This window comes from Physella acuta, unplaced genomic scaffold (assembly GCF_028476545.2).
Source record: "Physella acuta isolate Inbredline_101_S28 unplaced genomic scaffold, ASM2847654v3 ptg001703l, whole genome shotgun sequence".
NCBI lineage: Eukaryota > Metazoa > Mollusca > Gastropoda > Physidae > Physella > Physella acuta.
The window spans coordinates 187,482-208,492 of record NW_026733216.1 but is presented as its reverse complement, the minus strand read 5'-3'; the positions used below and the strand labels follow the sequence as shown (position 1 = coordinate 208,492).

General features: G+C 38.3%; 2 protein-coding genes across 3 annotated transcripts in view; both read right to left on the bottom strand.

Moving 5' to 3' along the window:
* Positions 1-1,078: 1,078 nt before the first annotated feature.
* On the bottom strand, positions 1,079-9,439 carry LOC131930022 (metabotropic glutamate receptor 4-like). Its single transcript, XM_059286386.1, has 2 exons — positions 7,288-9,439; positions 1,079-1,622 (listed from the first exon to the last, which is right to left on the bottom strand). The coding sequence occupies exons 1-2, from the start codon at positions 9,421-9,423 to the stop codon at positions 1,191-1,193; spliced, it is 2,568 nt and encodes an 855-aa protein (XP_059142369.1). The 5' UTR covers positions 9,424-9,439; the 3' UTR covers positions 1,079-1,190.
* A 3,665-nt stretch (positions 9,440-13,104) lies between these two features.
* Positions 13,105-21,011, bottom strand: part of LOC131930024 (cytochrome P450 2C23-like) — a 28,507-nt gene continuing 20,600 nt past the window's right edge. For both annotated transcript variants that reach the window (XM_059286389.1, XM_059286388.1), the window contains exons 3-7: positions 17,524-17,857; positions 16,414-16,625; positions 15,124-15,395; positions 14,113-14,275; positions 13,105-13,323 (exon numbers count right to left, since the gene is read on the bottom strand). In XM_059286389.1, coding sequence (XP_059142372.1) covers positions 13,145-13,323; positions 14,113-14,275; positions 15,124-15,395; positions 16,414-16,625; positions 17,524-17,857 — 1,160 coding nt within the window. In that variant the 3' untranslated portion in view covers positions 13,105-13,144. The remainder of the gene's footprint in view (positions 13,324-14,112; positions 14,276-15,123; positions 15,396-16,413; positions 16,626-17,523; positions 17,858-21,011) is intronic.

The window sequence follows — 21,011 nt, the reverse complement described above, 5'->3', positions numbered from 1 at the left end:
ACACTACTAATTTGGTTTATCAAATTAAGGGAGGTAACAAATTCTAAATTTAATTTAATATATGTTTCTTATGTTGCTCCCCTTGTTAATTTGAAGTTTGTTAGAGATTCAGTGAATAAAATGTTTTCCTATCTAAAGAATTATTTTCTAGCTTTGTATGAATGAATCTACATCTTACAATTTTTAATAGAAAAGGGTAGGGGTGGGGGGGGGGTAGGGGGGGGGGGGTAGGAGATAACGTCGTCGTGTTCGGTACTTGACGTTTTCTTAAAAGGAATAAGAAAGTCTGAAGACGAGAAGGGTGTTGATTGGGGGTAAAATATATGACGTAATTTATAGACAACACTTGGGTGTGTTTTTTGTTTGTTCTAGTATTCAAAATTTATACTCATGTTAACAGACACAGCGTGTAAATAACACGGTGTAAAATTCAACCAAAAATTAAACAAATTTACAAAGGTTTGTCCAGAAACATATCTACACACAGTGACAGAAATATCGACCCAGGTAAAAGTGTGTGCAAATATACTTCGACCCCGATAGAATATCAAGTATTTAGAAACAACAAAATAAATAAAACAAAAAACGAGAAATAACGTCTCAAATAATTCTAACAAAACAGTTCGTTAGACGAACAATTGAAATAAAAGCTAAGTTTTATTAACTCAAAAATTAATTACCGATAAAAGACACTTCAAATTTATTTATAAAAAATATCAATTTTATTTTCACACAAAATTTAATCAACAAGCAAACAAACCGAAAAATCCTCAGACAATGTTTGCCATGAACGTATTTGGCACCACATATTTTAGATTCAGTCCGGAAATTGTTCTGAAATACAGTTCGCTAATATAAATACTTGTAGGTTTCGTTATTACCTTTTACACGACGTAATAGTTGAATTACGTGGGAAGTTAAGTGGACAAGTGAAGACTTTATTTAGCTTAACTCACGGTAGCGATATGACGCCGGTGACTCTTTATGCATTCCAATACACACATACATATTTATACTGTTACATTCACACACACAAACACGCGCTGACACACGTACACCTGCACACATATACAAGCACATACGTGTACACAAACAGCAGCACTTCGTCACATTTTTTCATGCCTGTATTGAATGGGTTGCAAAAGCCGTTGGTAGTCTTGGCCCCTTTTTGATCAGGATCTGAAATGGGTTCAGTGCTGCAAAAACATGGACGGTCTATGTAACGCTGTAGGCTCAATGTACACCGCGGCGTAGATCTTGGGCAGGAAGAGAAACAGCAGCGCCACCGTGTGGTTGAGGAGTAGCGCCACACACAGCAGGACGACCTTCATCTGTTCCTGGCTGATTGAGACGTAAGCGCAGATGAACGACAACCAGATGACCAGCGTGGTAAAGACGCACATGGAGATGAACTTGGACTCGCTGAAGTTCTCCGGCAGCGATCGGGTCTTGAAGGCGAAGATGGAGCAGAGGAAGACGAGAATGACGTTGTAAGACAGGAATGAGACGATGCCAGCGATGTGGACGTGGCAGTAGAGTTCCACAAATTTTACAGTTGCCACGGGCTGTTTCAGAGTTGGCGTCGGACTTTGCAAGAAGTTGACGCATAGACAAATAAAAGTCTGGGGAAAATGTAGACATTTTTAAAAAATTGGCTTTCGTATAGGGCTGGTAAGTAGGTCACCAACCAGTTATATGGCTCATGCAGGTATTATTGAGCCGAAGAACTGGTTGCTGACCTACTTAGCAGCAGTGTAAGGACAATTAAAAAATATATGTACAAAATTGCATGATTTTTTACAAGGTATTATTTAGCTTGCTTCTTCTATCTTTCGACTTTTGTCTTCATGGATGGAACTGGCGAGCGAAATTTCGACCGCTTCTAACCGACAAAGTGAATTAAAATTTTCTATATGAAGTACTATTTACTATGTTATTCTATGCACATTCTTTGTGTTCTTTTGGTGCGCAATTGTTTTTGTCATGCAACTCTATTGTATTAAAATGTAATTTAAAAGACTGAAAAAAAATGCATAAAAACATTTTAACAATAAGCTTGATATAATAAATAAATTTTGTGCTAATAAGTAGAGAATAAATTATTTTCTTATAGTAAATAGTAACGAAGAGTAATTTAAATAACTAGAAAGAAAGGCGTGGATCGCTAGATTAAATATTGCATACCTTTTCTATAATTTAAGAAGCACTTTTATCGCCACAAAATTGCGCAAGTTTCTTGGTTTTTTATATTAAGCACAATTAAAAGCTATAGCCAAACTAATTTATATATAATCCGTAATACTTATTTTTCTCAGTTTTAACTTAACATAGCTTAACCCAAAACTCACGTTGTTAAATTAATTTTAAAAAATCGTGCACATAAAGTAAAAATCACGTTATAGGTAGTCCTTGTGCCCACTTAACTCTGATGGGTACAAGACCATAGAGAAAGTAAAAGCAGCTGGGTATAGTGCGAACCACACTATCACTTCATATGCCGCGGTCACAGAAACAGACAAACTCTACTTCATTTGATCCGTGGACCTCCTTGATCGAAATAGTGGCTTTACACATCATAGCGAGAGGTAAAATGTTTTCTCGGTTTGAATGAGTACAACTACTACTCAAACAACCCGTGTATACAAATATTAAAAATAATTTCAATTACTTTAATTGTAACAATTTGTTCTACACATTTAAATTTAAATTATAACTTACAATATTAAACATGTATCACAGTGAAAGATATTTACCACCTTATGTGACAGGCTTTTCCCACATTCAAGAGCACATTTACCACATACGGTTTAAGACATTTACCATTTACAACGAATGCCATTTACTACTTACAAAGTCAGACATTTATCATTTACAAGAATGGCATTTACTACTTACAAAGTCAGACATTTATCATTTACAAGAATGGCATTTACTACTTACAAAGTCAGACATTTATCATTTACAAGAATGGCATTTACTACTTACAAAGTCAGACATTTACCATTTACAAGAATGACATTTACTACTTACAAAGTCTACAAATAAACTATCTCCATTGACAGACATTTACCACCTACAACGGATAACCACTACAAGAGAACGAGGCATACTTTAATCATCAACCTACATCAACTTACACCGACAACATCGATAGGCAGCCACCCCGAACAACAACATTCTATTACAGTCTCAAATCCACGAAAACACTAAGCTTAGGGGACCAATGTAACCACCACAACACTGTACAGTACAGTGTGATACAACATCCTTCATCAAACATCCACAATTCTCACCTGCAAAAGAACTAATGTAATAGCCAGTAGGACCTGTGACTTTGGACTGACATATGACATTCTTCTCTTCACCTTGGATTTTATTTTAAAAATTCGATAGATCCTGATCGTTTTTACCAGGAGGGGGGCGTACAACCAAGCGAAACTAAGGCAGAACATAAGATAAATAGCGTGACAAATGCGGATGGTGGGTTCAGCATGGAACAGTATTACAGTCACATATCCCATAAAAATTCCGAACAATTGCAGGGCAATTAATTCCCTGCCGCTTGCTTTTATAATACGGGCTTTGTGGTGTACAACGAAGAACACGGCAATAAAAGCGTGGAGTACTAGACCACAGCAAGCAAGACATATCTGCACTTGGGAGCTGAAGTCCGTGAAGGACGTGAACGTTGCAGTGATGGGGGAGCAGGATGTGAAGTTCGATTCCTCGTCAGGCCAGAACAATGTCGCGCACGGTTCGCAGTGGGTTCCGTTGTTGACGACGATTTCATTCTGGCGACATTTGCGGCAATCCCAGCAACAGATGATCTCTTTTGGCACCGGGTATTCTCCAGCGGTACAGGGTCGGCTACAGGCGGAGTTTGGTGGTGGGTTCGTGGTATCCGCCGCTAATGCCGTGTCGTCTGCGCTGCCGCTGAAATATTGCCATGTGATATTTTCTCTGTAATCGACTTGACTATAAAGTATGTCATAAATAGCGACCACTACTCCTTTAAAAGTTTCCATAGCACTATCACCATCTTCTTCTGTTGGAGAAACGAATTGTACAATTTCAATTTTGCCATTTAAATTTCCGTCTTCATCGAATTGAATATGCCCAGTAGGACCTTCAAAAGATGCGTTCAGTAAATATTGACGGAGAACGTCACGTTTAATACAGTTTCGAGCCGCTTTTCCCAAAGCGTTAGGACACAGATTTTTTAACAGGCGGTGAATGGCGTCTGCGTAGGTCAGAATACTGTCCAAGACTAAAGAAATCCTGTATGAGGGATTATGTGTTGGGAATTCTTTAGCTTGTTTCGATGCATCACAAGTTCCACTCTTAAACGAACATTCCCCGAGTAGCTCAAAATACTGAGTCAGCCAGGGATTGGTACTTGAATTTACCAACAACTGATCAAAATATTCCGTAAATTCTTCAATAGCAAAGGATTCGTACACAAATAAGAACGAGCCAAGACACTGATCAACCAGATGGTCATTGTCCCTGATCACATCATCAAAACCCTCGCTGCCTATCCAGATAAAGTGCCCTGCCGTGGAGAGCTTCTTAGCTGCGGTCAGTAGTTTCACAGCAAAGTCAACGCTCAAAAAGCTTACAACGACCCTAGCTTTACGATACCGCAACAGTTCCTCTATCGCTCGCTCGAAGTTAGTTTTCGAGCCGATTTTCGGTGTCGCGGCCAAACAAATTCCAAACTTTTCCGCGTTCTGTCTGATCGCGTAAAACGCTCCTTCCCCATACGCGCCTTCATTGTAGACTACAGAGATGAAAGACCACCCCTTGTTGGAAATAAACTGCAGCATAGCATTGACCCTGTGTATATCGGACGGAACCACCCTTAAGAAATACGAATGGAAGTCTTTAGTGCTGAGGTAGTCGGATGTTGCCATGAAGCTGATGATAGGAAGTTGTGCGGCCGAGTAGAGATACGAGACTAACTTTGCCGCGTCGCTGCTGTAAAGACCGACCACCCCTACGACATCAAAGTGGTTCGTACTCTCCGTGTTTATGACTGCGTCTCTCGGGTTTTCCCCCACGGGTAGAAACGATAACGATTTGGCCAAGGCAGTGTTAGCGGTGGCGCAGTAATCGACGATGTAAACGCCTAAAGACACGTTGGGGAGCAGTGCCGGGTCGCTGTTGATTTGATTGACCGCGAACACTGTGGCCTCTACGTTCTCCATGATCCACACCTCCGGCCTGAGGTTTTTGGAGCACCTCACGATACCGTCTTCAATAGAATAGTCGGTGACGCTGTACAGGGCCCCTATGTTGATGTCACCCTCTACGGCAATGTATTCTGAATTGAGACCTGGGAATGTTCCGTCACTAGCAGTCAACTCGAATGAGAATTGTGATGCAGTGAGAATAAACAACAGAAGTTTACGCATGGTCCGTGCTAAATTCACCACAGGAGTATGTTTCTTAAGAGATCACGACTTTTGTCAATTAATTAAATTCTAATACTTGCCGATATTTTTATCTCAGTAAATTTACATCAACACATAGATCTAGATCTAGATCTAAATATAGACTCTATAGCTTAAAATTAAGTATAAAATAAGGTCCATTTTTGAGAACAACATTTTTCATGTTTTTAAAATAAATAATCCTAGCGTCACATTCAGTACAGTTTTCAACAACGCCGTGTTATCTGAACTGCTAGATTTATCACTTTATTTTTCTTTTGTTGTGAACGCCAAAACATCAACAAGAACCATTAATTCCAATATTATGACGCACTTCCGATAGAAGCCATGTTTAGACGGTGTAGTGAGCTTAAAACGATACTATAAAAATTAATCCTATCTCACTTTAAAATATACTAAAAGATAAAAGTATTTAAATTATATACAATTATAAACATTGAAACGGCATTGGGATTACAAAAGTATTTTGATTTACTTATGAAATTAATTATCCTTTCAAGCCTGCAGATTCATAATTTAAGAGTATACTTATATGTGTGACCTCAGTAAGTGAAAAGATAGTGTACTCAGCATTTTGACCAGCCGCTTTAGTAGTCTTGTGCTATCCAATCACAACATCCCCATTTATTTTTAACTAATGAAATCAAATAATATTGTAAATAATATTATAACGAAATAACTATCTTATTCTATACATTTTAACTTCGGTCTTAATGAGATGTTTACAATATTTTAAAAAGCGTAAAACGAAAAAACAAAACAAACATCGGATTGTTATAAAAACAAAAATAATCTGTCTTGAGTAACTTTCATTTATAGTTGAGACAGATGTAGGACATTACCCCCCCCCCCCCCCTCATTAACCCCGAACAACACCCCCTCCCGGACATCCCCCCCCAACCCCCCGCAATTATCCCCCCCCCCCAGAAGGTACAGTTAGGGTTAAGGTTAGGGATAGAGTTTGGTTTTGGGTTAGGGTTAGAGTATAGTTAAATAAATAATGGTGCTTGAAACAAAAACAGCATGCTATTTTTATTGTTTTATTATACTATTCCACTATATATACCATGTACATATTATTTATTTACTCCAAATTAAAATGAATGCTATTTTACGAGTGTGTATTTATTATTTAAATCCATTTTTATTAATGTCGTTAATACATTTGTTACTAACGGCCAATTTAAAGAAATCCAACTATTATACAAAACAGTTTTATTATTTTATTGTGATACTGTTTTTTTTTTAAAGCGACCACTCATAACCTCTATATCACATTAGAGCGACCACCCATAACCTCTATATCACATTAGAGCGACCACCCATAACCTCTATATCACATTAGAGCGACCACCCATAACCTCCACATCACATTAGAGCGAACACCCATAACCTCCACATCACATTAGAGCGACCACCCATAACCTCTACATCACATTAGAGCGACCACCCATAACCTCCACATCACATTAGAGCGACCACCCATAACCTCCACATCACATTAGAGCGACCACCCATAACCTCCACATCACATTAGAGCGACCACCCATAACCTCTACATCACATTAGAGCGACCACCCATAACCTCCACATCACATTAGAGCGACCACCCATAACCTCCACATCACATTAGAGCGACCACCCATAACCTCCACATCACATTAGAGCGACCACCCATAACCTCCACATCACATGACCACTACCAGACATTACCACGACAAAACAGCTTCACCGTACCTAAATTAAGATAACCACATACACCTCTAATAAAACACCAGCTTCTCACCTTATGCTGCTAAGCCACACACCCCCAACAATGACATCCCACACTTACCTGTAGAGATATTAACGTGGACGCGAACAGAAGCTGCGACTTCGTGCTGATGACAAGCGGTGTACTTAAGGATATTTCTTGGGATTGGAAGATCCGATACAGCTTGACAGTTTTCACCAGAAGTGGGTCGTAGATTAAAGAGAAGCTGAAGCTGAACATCACGTAGATGGTGGTACACGTCGTCACCGTGGGTTTAGCTTGAAACAGTATCACAGTCACATACCCCAGGAAGATCCCCATCATTTGAATAGCACTCAGTTCTCTGTCGCATGTTTTGATGATACTGCTCTCGCGGAGGTTGACGTACATGATAGAGATATAAACTTGGAACATAATGGCCAAGACAGCCACGCATATCTCGATCTGAGCGATGTAGTTGGAGAAGTTAGTGAACGTTGCAGTGATGGGGGAGCAGGATGTGAAGTTCGAATCCTCGTCAGGCCAGAACAATGTCGCGCACGGTTCGCAGTGGGTTCCGTTGTTGACGACGATTTCATTCTGGCGACATTTGCGGCAATCCCAGCAACAGATGATCTCTTTTGGCACCGGGTATTCTCCAGCGGTACAGGGTCGGCTACAGGCGGAGTCTGGTGGTAGGTTCGTGGTATCCGCCGCTGGTGCCGCGTCGTCTGCGCTGCCCCTGAAATATTCCCACGAGATGTTATTACCTATGTATTCAATAGAACCGGAAATGATGTTATAGAACCCGATTGTTTTGCCCACCAAGTGCTCATCGGAGATAAATTCTGCATCCGTTTTCCGATCCACAAACTGTTCAATTTCATATCTCCCGTTCAAGTTTCCATCCTCATCGAATTCAATACGTCCGGTAATTCCGTCAAAAGATGCGTTCAGTAAATATTGACGGAGAACGTCACGTTTAATACAGTTTCGAGCCGCTTTTCCCAAAGCGTTAGGACACAGGTTTTTCAACAAGCGGTGAATGGCGTCTGCGTACGTTGCGACACTGTCCATGACTAGAGATGTAGTGAACGACGGATACAAACTTGAAAACTCTCCTGCCGACTTAGACAAATTGCAACTCCTGTCCTCTAACGAGCATTTCCCGAATATTTCAAAAAATTTAGGTAACCAAGGATTACTCGTTGAGCCGGGAAGTAATTTGTTAAAATATTCAGTAAATTCAGGACACTTGGACGATTGGGGCTTAAAATTAAAAGACCCCCGAACGTGAGATGCTGTTTCTTTTTGTGTGTTCAAACTCTCCTCGAGACCGTCGCTACCAATCCAGATAAAATGGCCAGCGGTAGTTCTCAGGTTGGCTGTCTCTAGTATTTTATTCGTGTGCACCTGACTTGTGAACATAATAACTATTCTCGCTTTCCTGTACATTAAAAGCTTCTCTATCACGTGAGCGAAGTTAGTTTCGGAGTTTATTTTCAGCGACGCAGCCACACAAACACCAAACTTGTCAGACGTCTTTTTGATCGTGTAAAACGCGGCCTCCCCGTACTCACCTTCATCATAGACTACAGAGATGAAAGACCAGCCGTTGTCGGTAATAAACTGCATCATAGCATTGACCCGCTGAGCGTCGGAGGGAACCACCCTTAAGAAATACGAATGGAAGTCTTTGTTGCTGAGGTAGTCAGATGTGGCCAAGAAGCTGATAAGAGGAAGCTGGGCGGAGGAGTAGAGACTCGACACGGGGATGGCGTCTTCGCTGGAGGATAACCCAACCACCCCCACAACATCGTAGTGGTTCGTACTCGCCGTGTTTATAATACTCTCGGCCCCACGCCCCGGAAGAAACGACAGCGCCCTGGCCAACGCCATGTTGGATAGGATACAATAATCCACAATGTACATCCCCAGAGTGACGTTCGGTAGTATGGTCTTGTCGTTGTTGATCTTCCGCACCGCGAACATCGTCGCTTCAATTCTCTCCAGGACCTGAGTATGCGCTCGCGGCGTTTTAGAACATCCTGGTCTGTCGGGGTCCGTAGAGTATTCGGTGATGCTGTACAGCGCTCCCAGATTGATGTCGCCCTCCAGCTTATACACCTCAGTATTGAGACCTACAAATATATTGTCACTGGCGGTAAAGTCGAGCGAGATCTGGCATAGCACGAGCATAAGGAGATGGTACTCTTGACAGGTCGACCTGATTCTCATGGCTGGTTTGTAGTTCGATATTCTGTTTTGTATGACGGGATGTGGAATTTAGTGCCGCATATATGGACATGTTTTGTTAAGATTAATCTATGAAACGTTATCTGGTAAAGGGAGTAGTGACGTGGTAATTAAGGTGGTAATCTCACGATATAGCGTCGGAAATTATCCGGTATTATTTGATGAATTTCTTAAACGTTCGTAACTGTAAACCATAGTTTATTTGACTGTTGAAATATACATATAGTCAAGTCAAGTCAAGTGCATTGAATTAATGTTTTAACTAAATTTTAATTCACAGAAAATTAGCAACAATCAGTAGATCTGGATCTAAATATTAATAATTAATAACAAAGTCGAGTGTAAAAATTAATGTTTTTTTAAGAAACAAAAAAAAAAAAAGATTTGCGACCACTACATTGTAGATCTAGATCTAGTAAAATAAGGCGATTAGATCTACTAAGTACTAAAACTTCTAAAGTAGTAAGAAGTACTAGAACAAATGTTTAGTAGCAACAATAATCAGCACATATACTTCAAATAATTAGAAAAAATAGTTACAAAAACAGTATTTAACATGCAACTAAAATCAATCTAAGCACATTTTTAAATATTATGTATTAAAAATAACATGACGCCAAATAAAATATGGTTTACAGTACTTCCGGTTGTTTCCGGAACGGCGTGACAGACTACGCCATAGTTTTATTATTTTTTATTGCTGTTCCATTCCGGAATAATAACCGACGCTATATCGTATATCGTGAGATTACCTATAAATTTATTAATGAGAGCTAATACCAAAAGTTTAAAAACGAATGTTAACACTTACTTTCATACCATCAAGAATAACAGTTACAAGACCCAAGCCTATAAAATGCGAGTTCGTGTATTTTTGTAGTAGAAGAATGGCTAAAACAAAACGAAACATCAATACAGACTTTAAAATTACATGTTGTGACGTATTTCCGGCTTTTGCCATTGTCGTACGGTGTACTGTGATTAAAAACATGCTGCATTAATGTATCCTATTTCTTACGTATAATATTTGTTAAAACAATGTATATTGCCACTATACGTTGTTTGACTGAAAATTTTCTGTGGGGGCAGTAGACTTTCTTTGTTGGGGCGGGCACTGTTAAATGTATATATTTTCTATAGAATTCCATTTCGTTCGGGGGTGAATTGATACAATTTTATCATGTAATCACTTTAGCGACAAACACTAGTACCATTATTTCAACAAAATGAACGTAAGTATACTATTTTTCTAGTTATTTTAAAATATTTTTTCATTCATACATTTGTTATCTAGGACCTAAACAAATTTAAATTAAAGCCAATAGTTAAGAATTAAAACCAACTAGAGCATATTTTTAGCGCAATTTCCATTCTGGAGAATTGCGTTTATTAACTCGTCATTTCTGGGAATGGATGGATGAATGTATGGATGTGTGTCCGCAGCTTTAAGTCGTATCTCCTCCTCAACGAAGCAATATCGATGACTAGTTACAAAAACAATAATGTTAAGCAAGTTACGAGGATGAACATAGGCCATAAAAATTCCGGGTTTCTGTCATGGATTTCCAGGAAAAGCCAAAAAAAACCTCGGAAAAATGCAGTTTTTGGCCCATATCTCGGCAACCAGACCACTTAGCGACTTGAAACATGCACCAATCGATTTCTGCTATAATTAAGAACAATATTGCCGAAGAAAGTTTTCAAAAATATCCTTTCGTTTGGTCACAAAAAATTTTTTGAATTAATTAAAATTTGGACCGAATTAGTAGGCATTTTATGCAACCACACCACACGCGTCATCACGTTTTATAGCTGCGCCATCACGTTCAATATCTGCGACATCACGCTCGGTAGCTAGGCGCGCAATGGTTTTTAGTCATGTTACTCTATTGTAAATAAAACATGTAAAATACTGAAAAAAAATTTAATAAAAAACGTTTTAATAACTAACCAATGGTTTTACTAACCCTGCTGTTGATTTACGCTACGACAGAGCTATTTTTAGATAACGTAAGGAAATTGCGCTAAAATTGTCACTAGACTTTTTTTAATTACTTGTTTTCTTTTCATTCGACAGTTCTTATTAAACGCGTCTTCAAAACGTCTAAAATAAAGTAACGCAGTAGTCATCTGTGAACGTCAATTTTTAAATTTGTCATCAGACTTTTTAAAACACCATTAACGTGGCTACCGGCTCGTTAACTCTGTAATATTTGAAGTCCAAATTAATGTGAACATTCATTTTAATAATTAAATTACAATATTATTTGTCTAATTAATTAAGTACTAGATTCTATAGGGCTGGTAAGTAGGTCACCAACCAGTTCTACGGCTCAATAAAACCTGCATGAGCCATAGAACTCTTTATTGACCTACTTACCAGCCCTATTGCATATCACAGTAGTTGCAGTTGTCTGCGATGGTTGAAAGCAAGCGCTCAATTAATTAAAATTAATTAAAATTAATTAAAATGGGTTGGAACTAATGACAAAACGGAGCTACAAAAAACGACAAAATCAAACTTGTGTTTTGACTTTAAAAACAAAGCCGGAAAAAAAAATATATTCCGTTTCATTTGATTGAAGTTGCCGTTTTAGGTTACGTGATGGTTCTGTTTGTCAAAATATAAAATTTTATTTGATGCGGTTTATCAAAGTATTAAATTCATGTGACTGCGTTGTTTTTCACAATATCGAATTGTATGTCTCCATGTTGTTAATCGCCATACAAAATTTTATGTGAATCCCGTTTGACAGAGTATTAAATTTAATGTGACTGTCACGATACAATCATTGTATGTGAACGTGCTTTTCGTCATAGTATTAAATTGTATTAAAGCTTAGAGAGAAATATAAAGACACATCAAGCTCAAAGAGAAAGACATATCAAGTTCAGAGAGAAATATAAAGACACATCAAGCTCAAAGAGAAAGACATATCAAGTTCAGAGAGAAATATAAAGACACATCAAGCTCAAAGAGAAAGACATATCAAGTTCAGAGAGAAATATAAAGACACATCAAGCTCAAAGAGAAAGACATATCAAGTTCAGAGAGAAATATAAAGACACATCAAGTTCAGAGAGAAATATAAAGACACATCAAGTTCAGAGAGAAATAAAAAGACAACTACCAGAGTACAATCAGCCCTCATACACACCTTTATTTAATAAAAAAAGTTTTTAATATGAGAACTAGTCTGTTCCATGGATCAAACAATATTTATTATCTGACAGCAACATGAAGCACTCCAATCAAACAGAGTTAAGGCTACTTTTTTATTTCACCGAAATTTGAATTAAAATATGGAGGATAAAACAAAAAAAAAGAAAATATGACATTAAATTACAAGGTATTGAATCCAAGGCATTACAATACAGGGCATCAAAGGCTAGGCATAAAACATGGCATCATAATGGGTTATGTATACCGGGTTGGGTACCGAAGGCTAAACTGGGCATAGAATGTCGGGCCGGGCATTAAATGTCAACCTGGGCATTAAATCTCGCCCTGGGCATCAAAGTTAGGCTGAGTATTAAATAACTTGCTGTATGTCAAATGCCGGGTTTGGCACTAAATCCTGGGCATTACATGTCATGCGGGGGCATCAAACGCCATGCTGGGCATTAAATTCCTGAAAGGGCATTAAAACGAGACATATCAGCACCACACCACACCACACCATCACCAAATCACAAGAGCCCCTCATCTCTTCTCGACAAAACACCGGAAGTCCTTGAGATGGCAGCAGATGAGAGACTTGACCTCCATGTCCTGGGGCGGCGTGTCGTCTGCTGACGTGATGACGTACCTCCGCAGAACTGAGGCCGTGTAGAGAAACAGTTCCACATCGGCCATGTCCCACCCGATACATTTGCGACGACCTGGGTTCGAAACATCACACGTTTTGGGTTAGTATGGGTTAGAGTGGTTCGAGTTTAGTTAGTTTGAAATAAAGAAAAAAAGTATATTATGGTTACATCCCTTAAGCTGCCATTCCCAAATAAGCAGGAAGTTAATATTTCTGATTAAAGATGACTATGACTACTAACCCGCTAAGTGGCTTATAAAAATATTTAATATCAGACAGTGATATTTAACATTTAAAGTACTCAAATCTAAAACGATCGGAAACAGTATTTCACTCAAGCCTCTCTTCGTGGGAGTAGTGACCCTCTCTCCCCCACCCGGAGCACTCCCCTAGCATTACACATCCCCCACCCCCTTTAAAACAAAAATAAAAATATTAGAAATAATTATAATTGAAGTATATGTTTTTTTCTATTCAAACTTATAATTTAGAAGTTTAAATAGAAAATTAAATACTTCAATTATCGTCGTCATCCCCCTACTGAAAGTATCAAGTGCACCCACTTTCAGAAACTCCTACCCCCCCCCCCCTCAACTCCACAACAGCAAAATTTCTGAAGGAAACCCTGAACAGAAATACATTTTCGAAAATACTTTACATGGTAAAACACAATTATCAAAGCTTTGTATTTTAGGACTAGGGTTTTGATCGTTTTTACTGCAAAAAAAAACCCCCAAAAAAAAGGTATAATTAAAATTCTTTTCTTGCTACCAAACGACGGGAAATTCCCAGAATGACGGAAAATTCTCCTGAATGACAGAAAATTCCCCCGAATGACAGAAAATTCCCCAAAAAATATTACCTATCCCGTATGGCCTATAACTGGGAACATCCCGAATATTTTGGCCATCCAAATGACGCTCGGGATAAAAAACTTCGGGCGAGGGGAAAAATCTTTCGTCTCTGTGTAGGCTGCACATACTTCCTATGCCATAGGTGCCTTTCCGTAAGGTGTACTCATTAACCTGAGATTAATTAGATTTAATTAAAATTAAACATTTTAATAAAACATTGAAGATATCTAGTGAGGGAAGTCGTGGTCGATGTTTTTACGTGTATCTTGTTCGAGTCTAGTTTTTTTTTCTCAGCTAGGATATAGATTTATCTATTCTCAGTCGGGATAAACATCTAATATTTTTCTTCCGGATATAGATGCATCTCTTCTTGATGAAGGATGTAGAATTGTTAGTCTTCTACCAGGATACACATCTGTTGTTTTTTTAGCTAGGATAGCGATCTGACTTTTGCCAAAATAGATAGCCAAGTGAACACCACACAAAATGTGCATGATAGTGCGGAATATTATTAGTACTTTATAAATTCTCAAGCGTTTTTTGAGAAATCAGAAATTACTACTTTCGGTCAACAGAAATTACTCAAAATTTTAAAGAAAGCAGAGAATTTGCAATTTTATTTATATGTGAAACTTCATTTATCTGTCTGAAATAGTACTCAAGTTATAGACTTTAGAAAAATTCAAGGTAGAAAAAGTTCCACTTCCGGTTATCAGAAATCGCTCAAAAGTTGATACGGATCTACGATTTTGATAAAATACTTATATATGAAATTTCATCAATCTAGCTGTAACGGTGCTCAAGTTATCCTGTTTACAGACAGACACACACACATACACACACACAGACGTACGGACAAGATTGCAAAACTATATTTTTCCGACTCAGGGAGCTGTAAAACGTCGATATTTGGAAAAATTTAGATTGTTTTTTTGGCACGATTACAAGACTTTCTCTATACTTTGTATATACGAGAAAGTAAAAAAAAAATACAAAACACGTTCAAACCACCTACTCACCTTCACCTCCTGTGTCAGCACGTGTGGTATAGTCGACGGGGTCAAGGTCGCCAGTCGTAGACCCTCCAGCACGCAGGCCCAGACGAAAGGCATCCTCTCCTTCATGGCCCAGGAGAGTGGGCCGCTCCCCGCCACCCTGTCCACCTCCTCCCGCGCCCTCTGCTGGTGCTGCGTGTACTTGGAGAGATACATCAGGGTAAACTCGAAGGCAGACTGGACAGTGGTCGTACCCGCAAAGAACATGTCGTTCATGGTCATCACAAGCTCGGCCTCTGTAAAGGTGAGGGGTGGGGGAGGGGGTAGGGTCAGTGGCGTATCGAGGTCGGGTGTCGCCCGGTGCGGCACTTAATGGTGTCACCCCCAGAGGCGTAGCGACCCTTCCCGACAAACTTTCAAATTTTAGATTTGCACCCCCCCCCCCCTAAAACTTTCGATTTGCACCCCACCTCAAATTTTCCTTTATATATTTTGCTATTTTTTGCATTGGTGTCACCCCGCTGAATGGTGTCACCCGGTGCGGTCCGCACCCCCCGCCCGACCCCCCCCCCCCCCCGCTTCGCCTCTGGGTAGGGTAGTTTAGTAGAGGAAGATTATTCTAGATACGCATTCTTTGTATGATGGACATCGGGATTTGATTTTCCTTTGATAAATATTACATGCGGATAATACTCCTTGTTGATTAATCTTTCTAAAGTTATTATCGGGTAGTCGTAGCTACATTAGCTAAATTTAGTTGATCTAGGCTAGGTAAATTTTCTACAACGATCATTCGTATATGGTCGTCGCGAGGTGAACATTGCTTAGTGAACAATGCTAGGATGTCATAAATATACAGGTTTTATTTGGTGAGCTCTTACAATGTTTTCAATGCTAAGAAACCATTGTTAGACAGCCATTAGCGGGCAGCCGTTGCTAGGCAACCATTGCCAGACCCACGTACTAAGACATAGCTAGGTCAATTTGTAAAGGCAACCTTTCCCCACCTCGAAGCCATGTTAAGTCGATTTTACTCAATCCAAACTTTAACAGCCATCAAAATGTTTTCGTATTTATTCCTCTCTACCTGTATACATCCACTTTCTCCTAACCACCTTCATAAAGTCACCTTTAAAAATCGTTCACGCCACTTTTAAACCCACATATTGTCTTCGAGCAAATAATGAGAAAAGACGGATATAGCCACTACGCATACACTCAATATCCCAGAATCTCTAAACTATCTCTACTAGCAACAGCCTACCAGCATGTGCTTATACTTCAGTAGATGAAATTATAACACACATCTCTCACCATTCTCCTCCGTGCTTTCGTGAAACCCCACATCTTTCAGCATAGAGTAAATAGCCGATGCTTCATCCAGCTTCGTGGCGGGTGAGTCTTTAGCAGTTGCCCGTTGGCGGATGGCCTTGACCCATTTCCGGATCAACGCCCTGAGTGTGCTGATCGTCTTCTGCAGGTCGACCAACTCGGTGAAGAGAACCGTTGACACTAGCTTCGCTGTCCTGTAGTAGATATCATGAACTGAGTTGTGTTGATTTCAAGTTGGAACAAAGCATCACTAACACAATGTCTATCAAGTCAAGTGGCTGTCAGGATATGTTTGTTATGTGATTGATACTGATCTATTTTAGCACAGTTCATTATGTCAATAATTTAGCGACAGAGATACACACTGTATTTTACGACAAGCAAATTGTTTAAAAAATTTGCAAAGACAAATGTCCATTAAATATTTGAAAGTAAATAAAACTACGAAAAGATATTTTACTCGACTACTTTAAAGACATGTTAATTTAACAAATATTGCAATTTAAATTAAAATTAAATTTCTAAGCCGTACATATAATAATATTGATTAATCAGTTGATGTGAAATTTTCTTTCTACTAATTTATAATATCAATAACTAATTATTTTTTTCCGCTGTTTAGTTTTGTTCAAAATTAAGTTTGTTAAAAATCACCTATTTGAAAATTAATGTAAAATATTGTTTTAAGAACTGAAAAATATCTTACTGCTAGCCTGTGTTCTTAATGTTGGACTCAAAAAAAAAAACGATTGCACATCACATTTTGTATTTACATTTGGGACTTCAAAAGATTTCATATCACATTGTGTACATACATTTTACACTTCAAAAGATTTCATATCACATTGTGTACATACATTTTACACTTCAAAAGATTTCATATCACATTGTGTACATACATTTTACACTTCAAAAGATTTCATATCACATTGTGTACATACATTTTACACTTCAAAAGATTTCATATCACATTGTGTACATACATTTTACACTTCAAAAGATTGCATATCACACAGTGTACTTACATTACATATCACATTGTGTACATATATTGAACACTTCAAAAGATTACATATCACATTGTATACTTACATCGGACACTTCAATGAGAACTGTGTCATGAACGAGCGGAAGTTACACTGAAACATGTCCTGGGCGATGCTCAACAGAACACGCCTGTCCTCTGAGTCTAGCGGCACTGGGTCCCCTAAAAGGACCCCAGCAACAACATACACACACGGTTCCAGAAACACATCCCCTAGCCTCATGGGGTCGGGGGTCAGCTGGGCATCAAGCTTCTGTAGCGCGATGCCCAGCTCGTGATGGATGACTTCTTCCAATTTGGATTTGAACCTGGGGTGCTCTAAGGCCTCTCTCACGCGTATCCTGTTCTTCTCCCAGTTTTCTCCGCTACCAAAGAGAAGGCCTGGACAGAGAAATGAGAAAAATATTATAAGATGAGACTTGATTTTAGGTACATTTAACAGCTTATTATAATAAAGTATTTTTCTGATCATTTTATTAAAAGCGTTTTTAATTTAGTTCATAATGTGTGTGGATTTAAGGTCAATCTTGTAAAAAACAAACAAAGAAACATACCAATAAACCAACAAACCAACAAATAGTATAATAGATTTAAAAAAAACAGGCAAAAAAAAGAGAAACCAATAGACAAACAAACATTATGAACTAAACAAAAGCTTATAAAAATGTTTCCCCGTTTAATACATTAATCATCGGAGACGGGTGGAAGAACAGTAGTGGTGGCATCAGAGTAATCCTAAAATACTAGACAGAAGAAGAGGATTCTAGCTTCACTCTGGACTAATTCTAATGATCCTGTCTAACATAGACGTGTGTCGTACGATGAATTGTGCGTTGTATTAAGTGAGATCAGCATGAAATATTACTTCAAGTTACCCCCTAACGTTGTTCAAATTTAGATCTGTACTTTTATAATTTTTTCATAAAAAACGTTTTAATAACAAGCTTTTAAGTACAAATGCACTAAAAAGTAGAAAATAAATTATACACTACTATTTAAATAACTATAAAGAAACGCGTGGGTCACATTAGTATCTATTGGATACCATTAGTAATATTTAGGAAGAGACCCACGCTTTTCTTTATAGTAATTTGAATAGTAGTGTATAATTTATTTTCTACTTTTTAGTGCATTATTGCATAAAAACGTTTTTATGAATTTTTACTTTCTCGTATATACGAAGTATAGAGAAAGTCTTGTAATCGTGCAAAAAAAAAAAATCGAGATTTTTACAAATCTCGACGTTTCACACCTCACTGATACGGAAAAACATAATTTTGCAATCTTGTCCGTATGTCTGTGTGTCTGTCTGTGTGTCTGTGTGTCTGTGTGTCTGTCTGTCCGTGTGTAAACACGATAACTTGAGAACCGTTACAGCCAGGTTGATGAAATTTCATATATAAGTATTTTATCAAAATCGTAGATCCGTATCAACTTTTGAGCGATTTCCGATAACCGGAAGTGGTACTTTTCCTACTTTGAATTTTTCAAAAGCCTATAACTTGAGTACTATTTCAGATAGATAAATGAAATTTCATATGTAAGTAAAAGATCTAATTCTCTACCTTCTATCAAATTTTGAGTCATTTCCGTTGACTGGAAGTAGTACTTTACGCTACTTCCGATTTCTCAAAAAACTAATGTAAATTTTAAAAGTAATAATAATATTGCGCACCATTATGCGCTTTTTTATTTGGCGTTCACTTGGTGTGCAATTAATTTGTCTACGAGATTTTATTCTATTTTTAAAACTTTAAGTATTTAAAATGGATTAAAAATCATGTCTATAGCCCGAGTTCCCATCCCCTGTTATTTTATATAAGAATATTCGAGAAAGTTTAGGGGAGATCACTCCCGGTTTATTTTTTAGTACTTTACATGTTTTTATTTACAATAGAGTTACATGACTAAAAACCTTTGCGCGCCTATTGAGCGTGATAATGCGCTATTGAAAGTGATGACGCGTGTGGAGTAGTTGGATCGAACTGCCTACTAATTCGGTCCTAATTGTAATTAATTCATAAAAAATTAATTAGGCATCCAATTATGCTTTGATCATAGGGGATTCGACCATAGAGGGTTTGACCACAGCGGAGGTTTGACCACAGCGGAGGTTTGACCATAGGGGGTTTGACCATAGGGGGTTTGACCATAGAGGGTATGACCACAGCGGGGTTTTGGCCACAGAGCGGGGTTAACCATAATATATAGATTTTAAAACAGATATTATAAATTGTTATTTGATTTAAATTTGTGATACAATTAATTCGATTTTATACTAGTTTCCTGGGAGTCCATTAATAGAAATTAACGAACTAAAAAAAAGTTAAGAACGATATTTTAGTCTCCACATAAAGGCTGGTGCGACGCCTCATATAATTTATTTTAAATATAAATGGAACATAAATAATGCGACATATAACAAGTTTCACAAATAAATAATGTAGATGCACTTAAAAATACATAAATAGAAAGGATAACAAAAGATAAAAAAAAATGCCAACAGTGTGGTCAAAGAAGTAATAATTGTATGGTTTAGATTACTTGTATTTATATATGATGAATTAACATATTATTATATCCTGCCGCAATTTAAAATATAATTACACAACATTTTAAATAAACCATTACAATATATGGGCAAAGCGCTTATTAGCAAACGCCAGCATTGGAAAAACCACCAGTGATCAAAGACCCTATATGGAAAAAAAGCCCTGTGATCAAAGACCCTTTATGGAAAAAACACCTGTTTTTAAAGCAGAACACAGCGCTTGTGATCACACATTCGTTGACAAACCACCTGTGATCAAAGACCCTCTGCTGCGAAAACACCTGTGGCCAAACCCCCTATAGTCAAACCCCCTATGGTCAAAGCTCCGTTATGGTCAAAGCCCCGCTGTGGTCAAACCCCCTATGGTCAAAGCTCCGTTATGGTCAAAGCCCCGCTGTGGTCAAACCCACTATGGTCAAAGCCCCGCTGTGGTCAAACCCCCTATGGTCAAAGCTCCGCTGTGGTCAAACCCCCTATGCTCAAATCCCCTATGGTCAAAACACCTGTGGTCAAAGGTCCGCGCACCAAATTAAGTCAAATTTAATTTCAGATTGTATTGTCTTCATGTCCTGACCCACGTTTCGATCTAGACTGACGACTGACGAGGAAGCGAGTTAAATAAAAGCTTGTAGAAACGTATTTGATCAGAGATGCGCGCTACTGTAAATCTAGTTTTAAATTGTTGTGCTGTTAAGTAATCTGTTATCTGTTTAATACAACTAATTTAAAGTCAGAGATAACCTCACGTGCATTGAGCAGACAATTACACGCTACTCAATCAATAGTTCAGGGTTAACAATAGAAGTAGCTGTCATCTGATATGTTAATCATGAAGGATGGCAAAGTGGGAAACATACAAACGTGTGTGTGTAGTCTAGGTAAGGATAGGGAAACATACATACACGTACGCAATACCCGTACCCCAACACGTACACGTAGCGTACACGTACACAAGGCATAAACAGAAACCGGTGGTATTTTCCA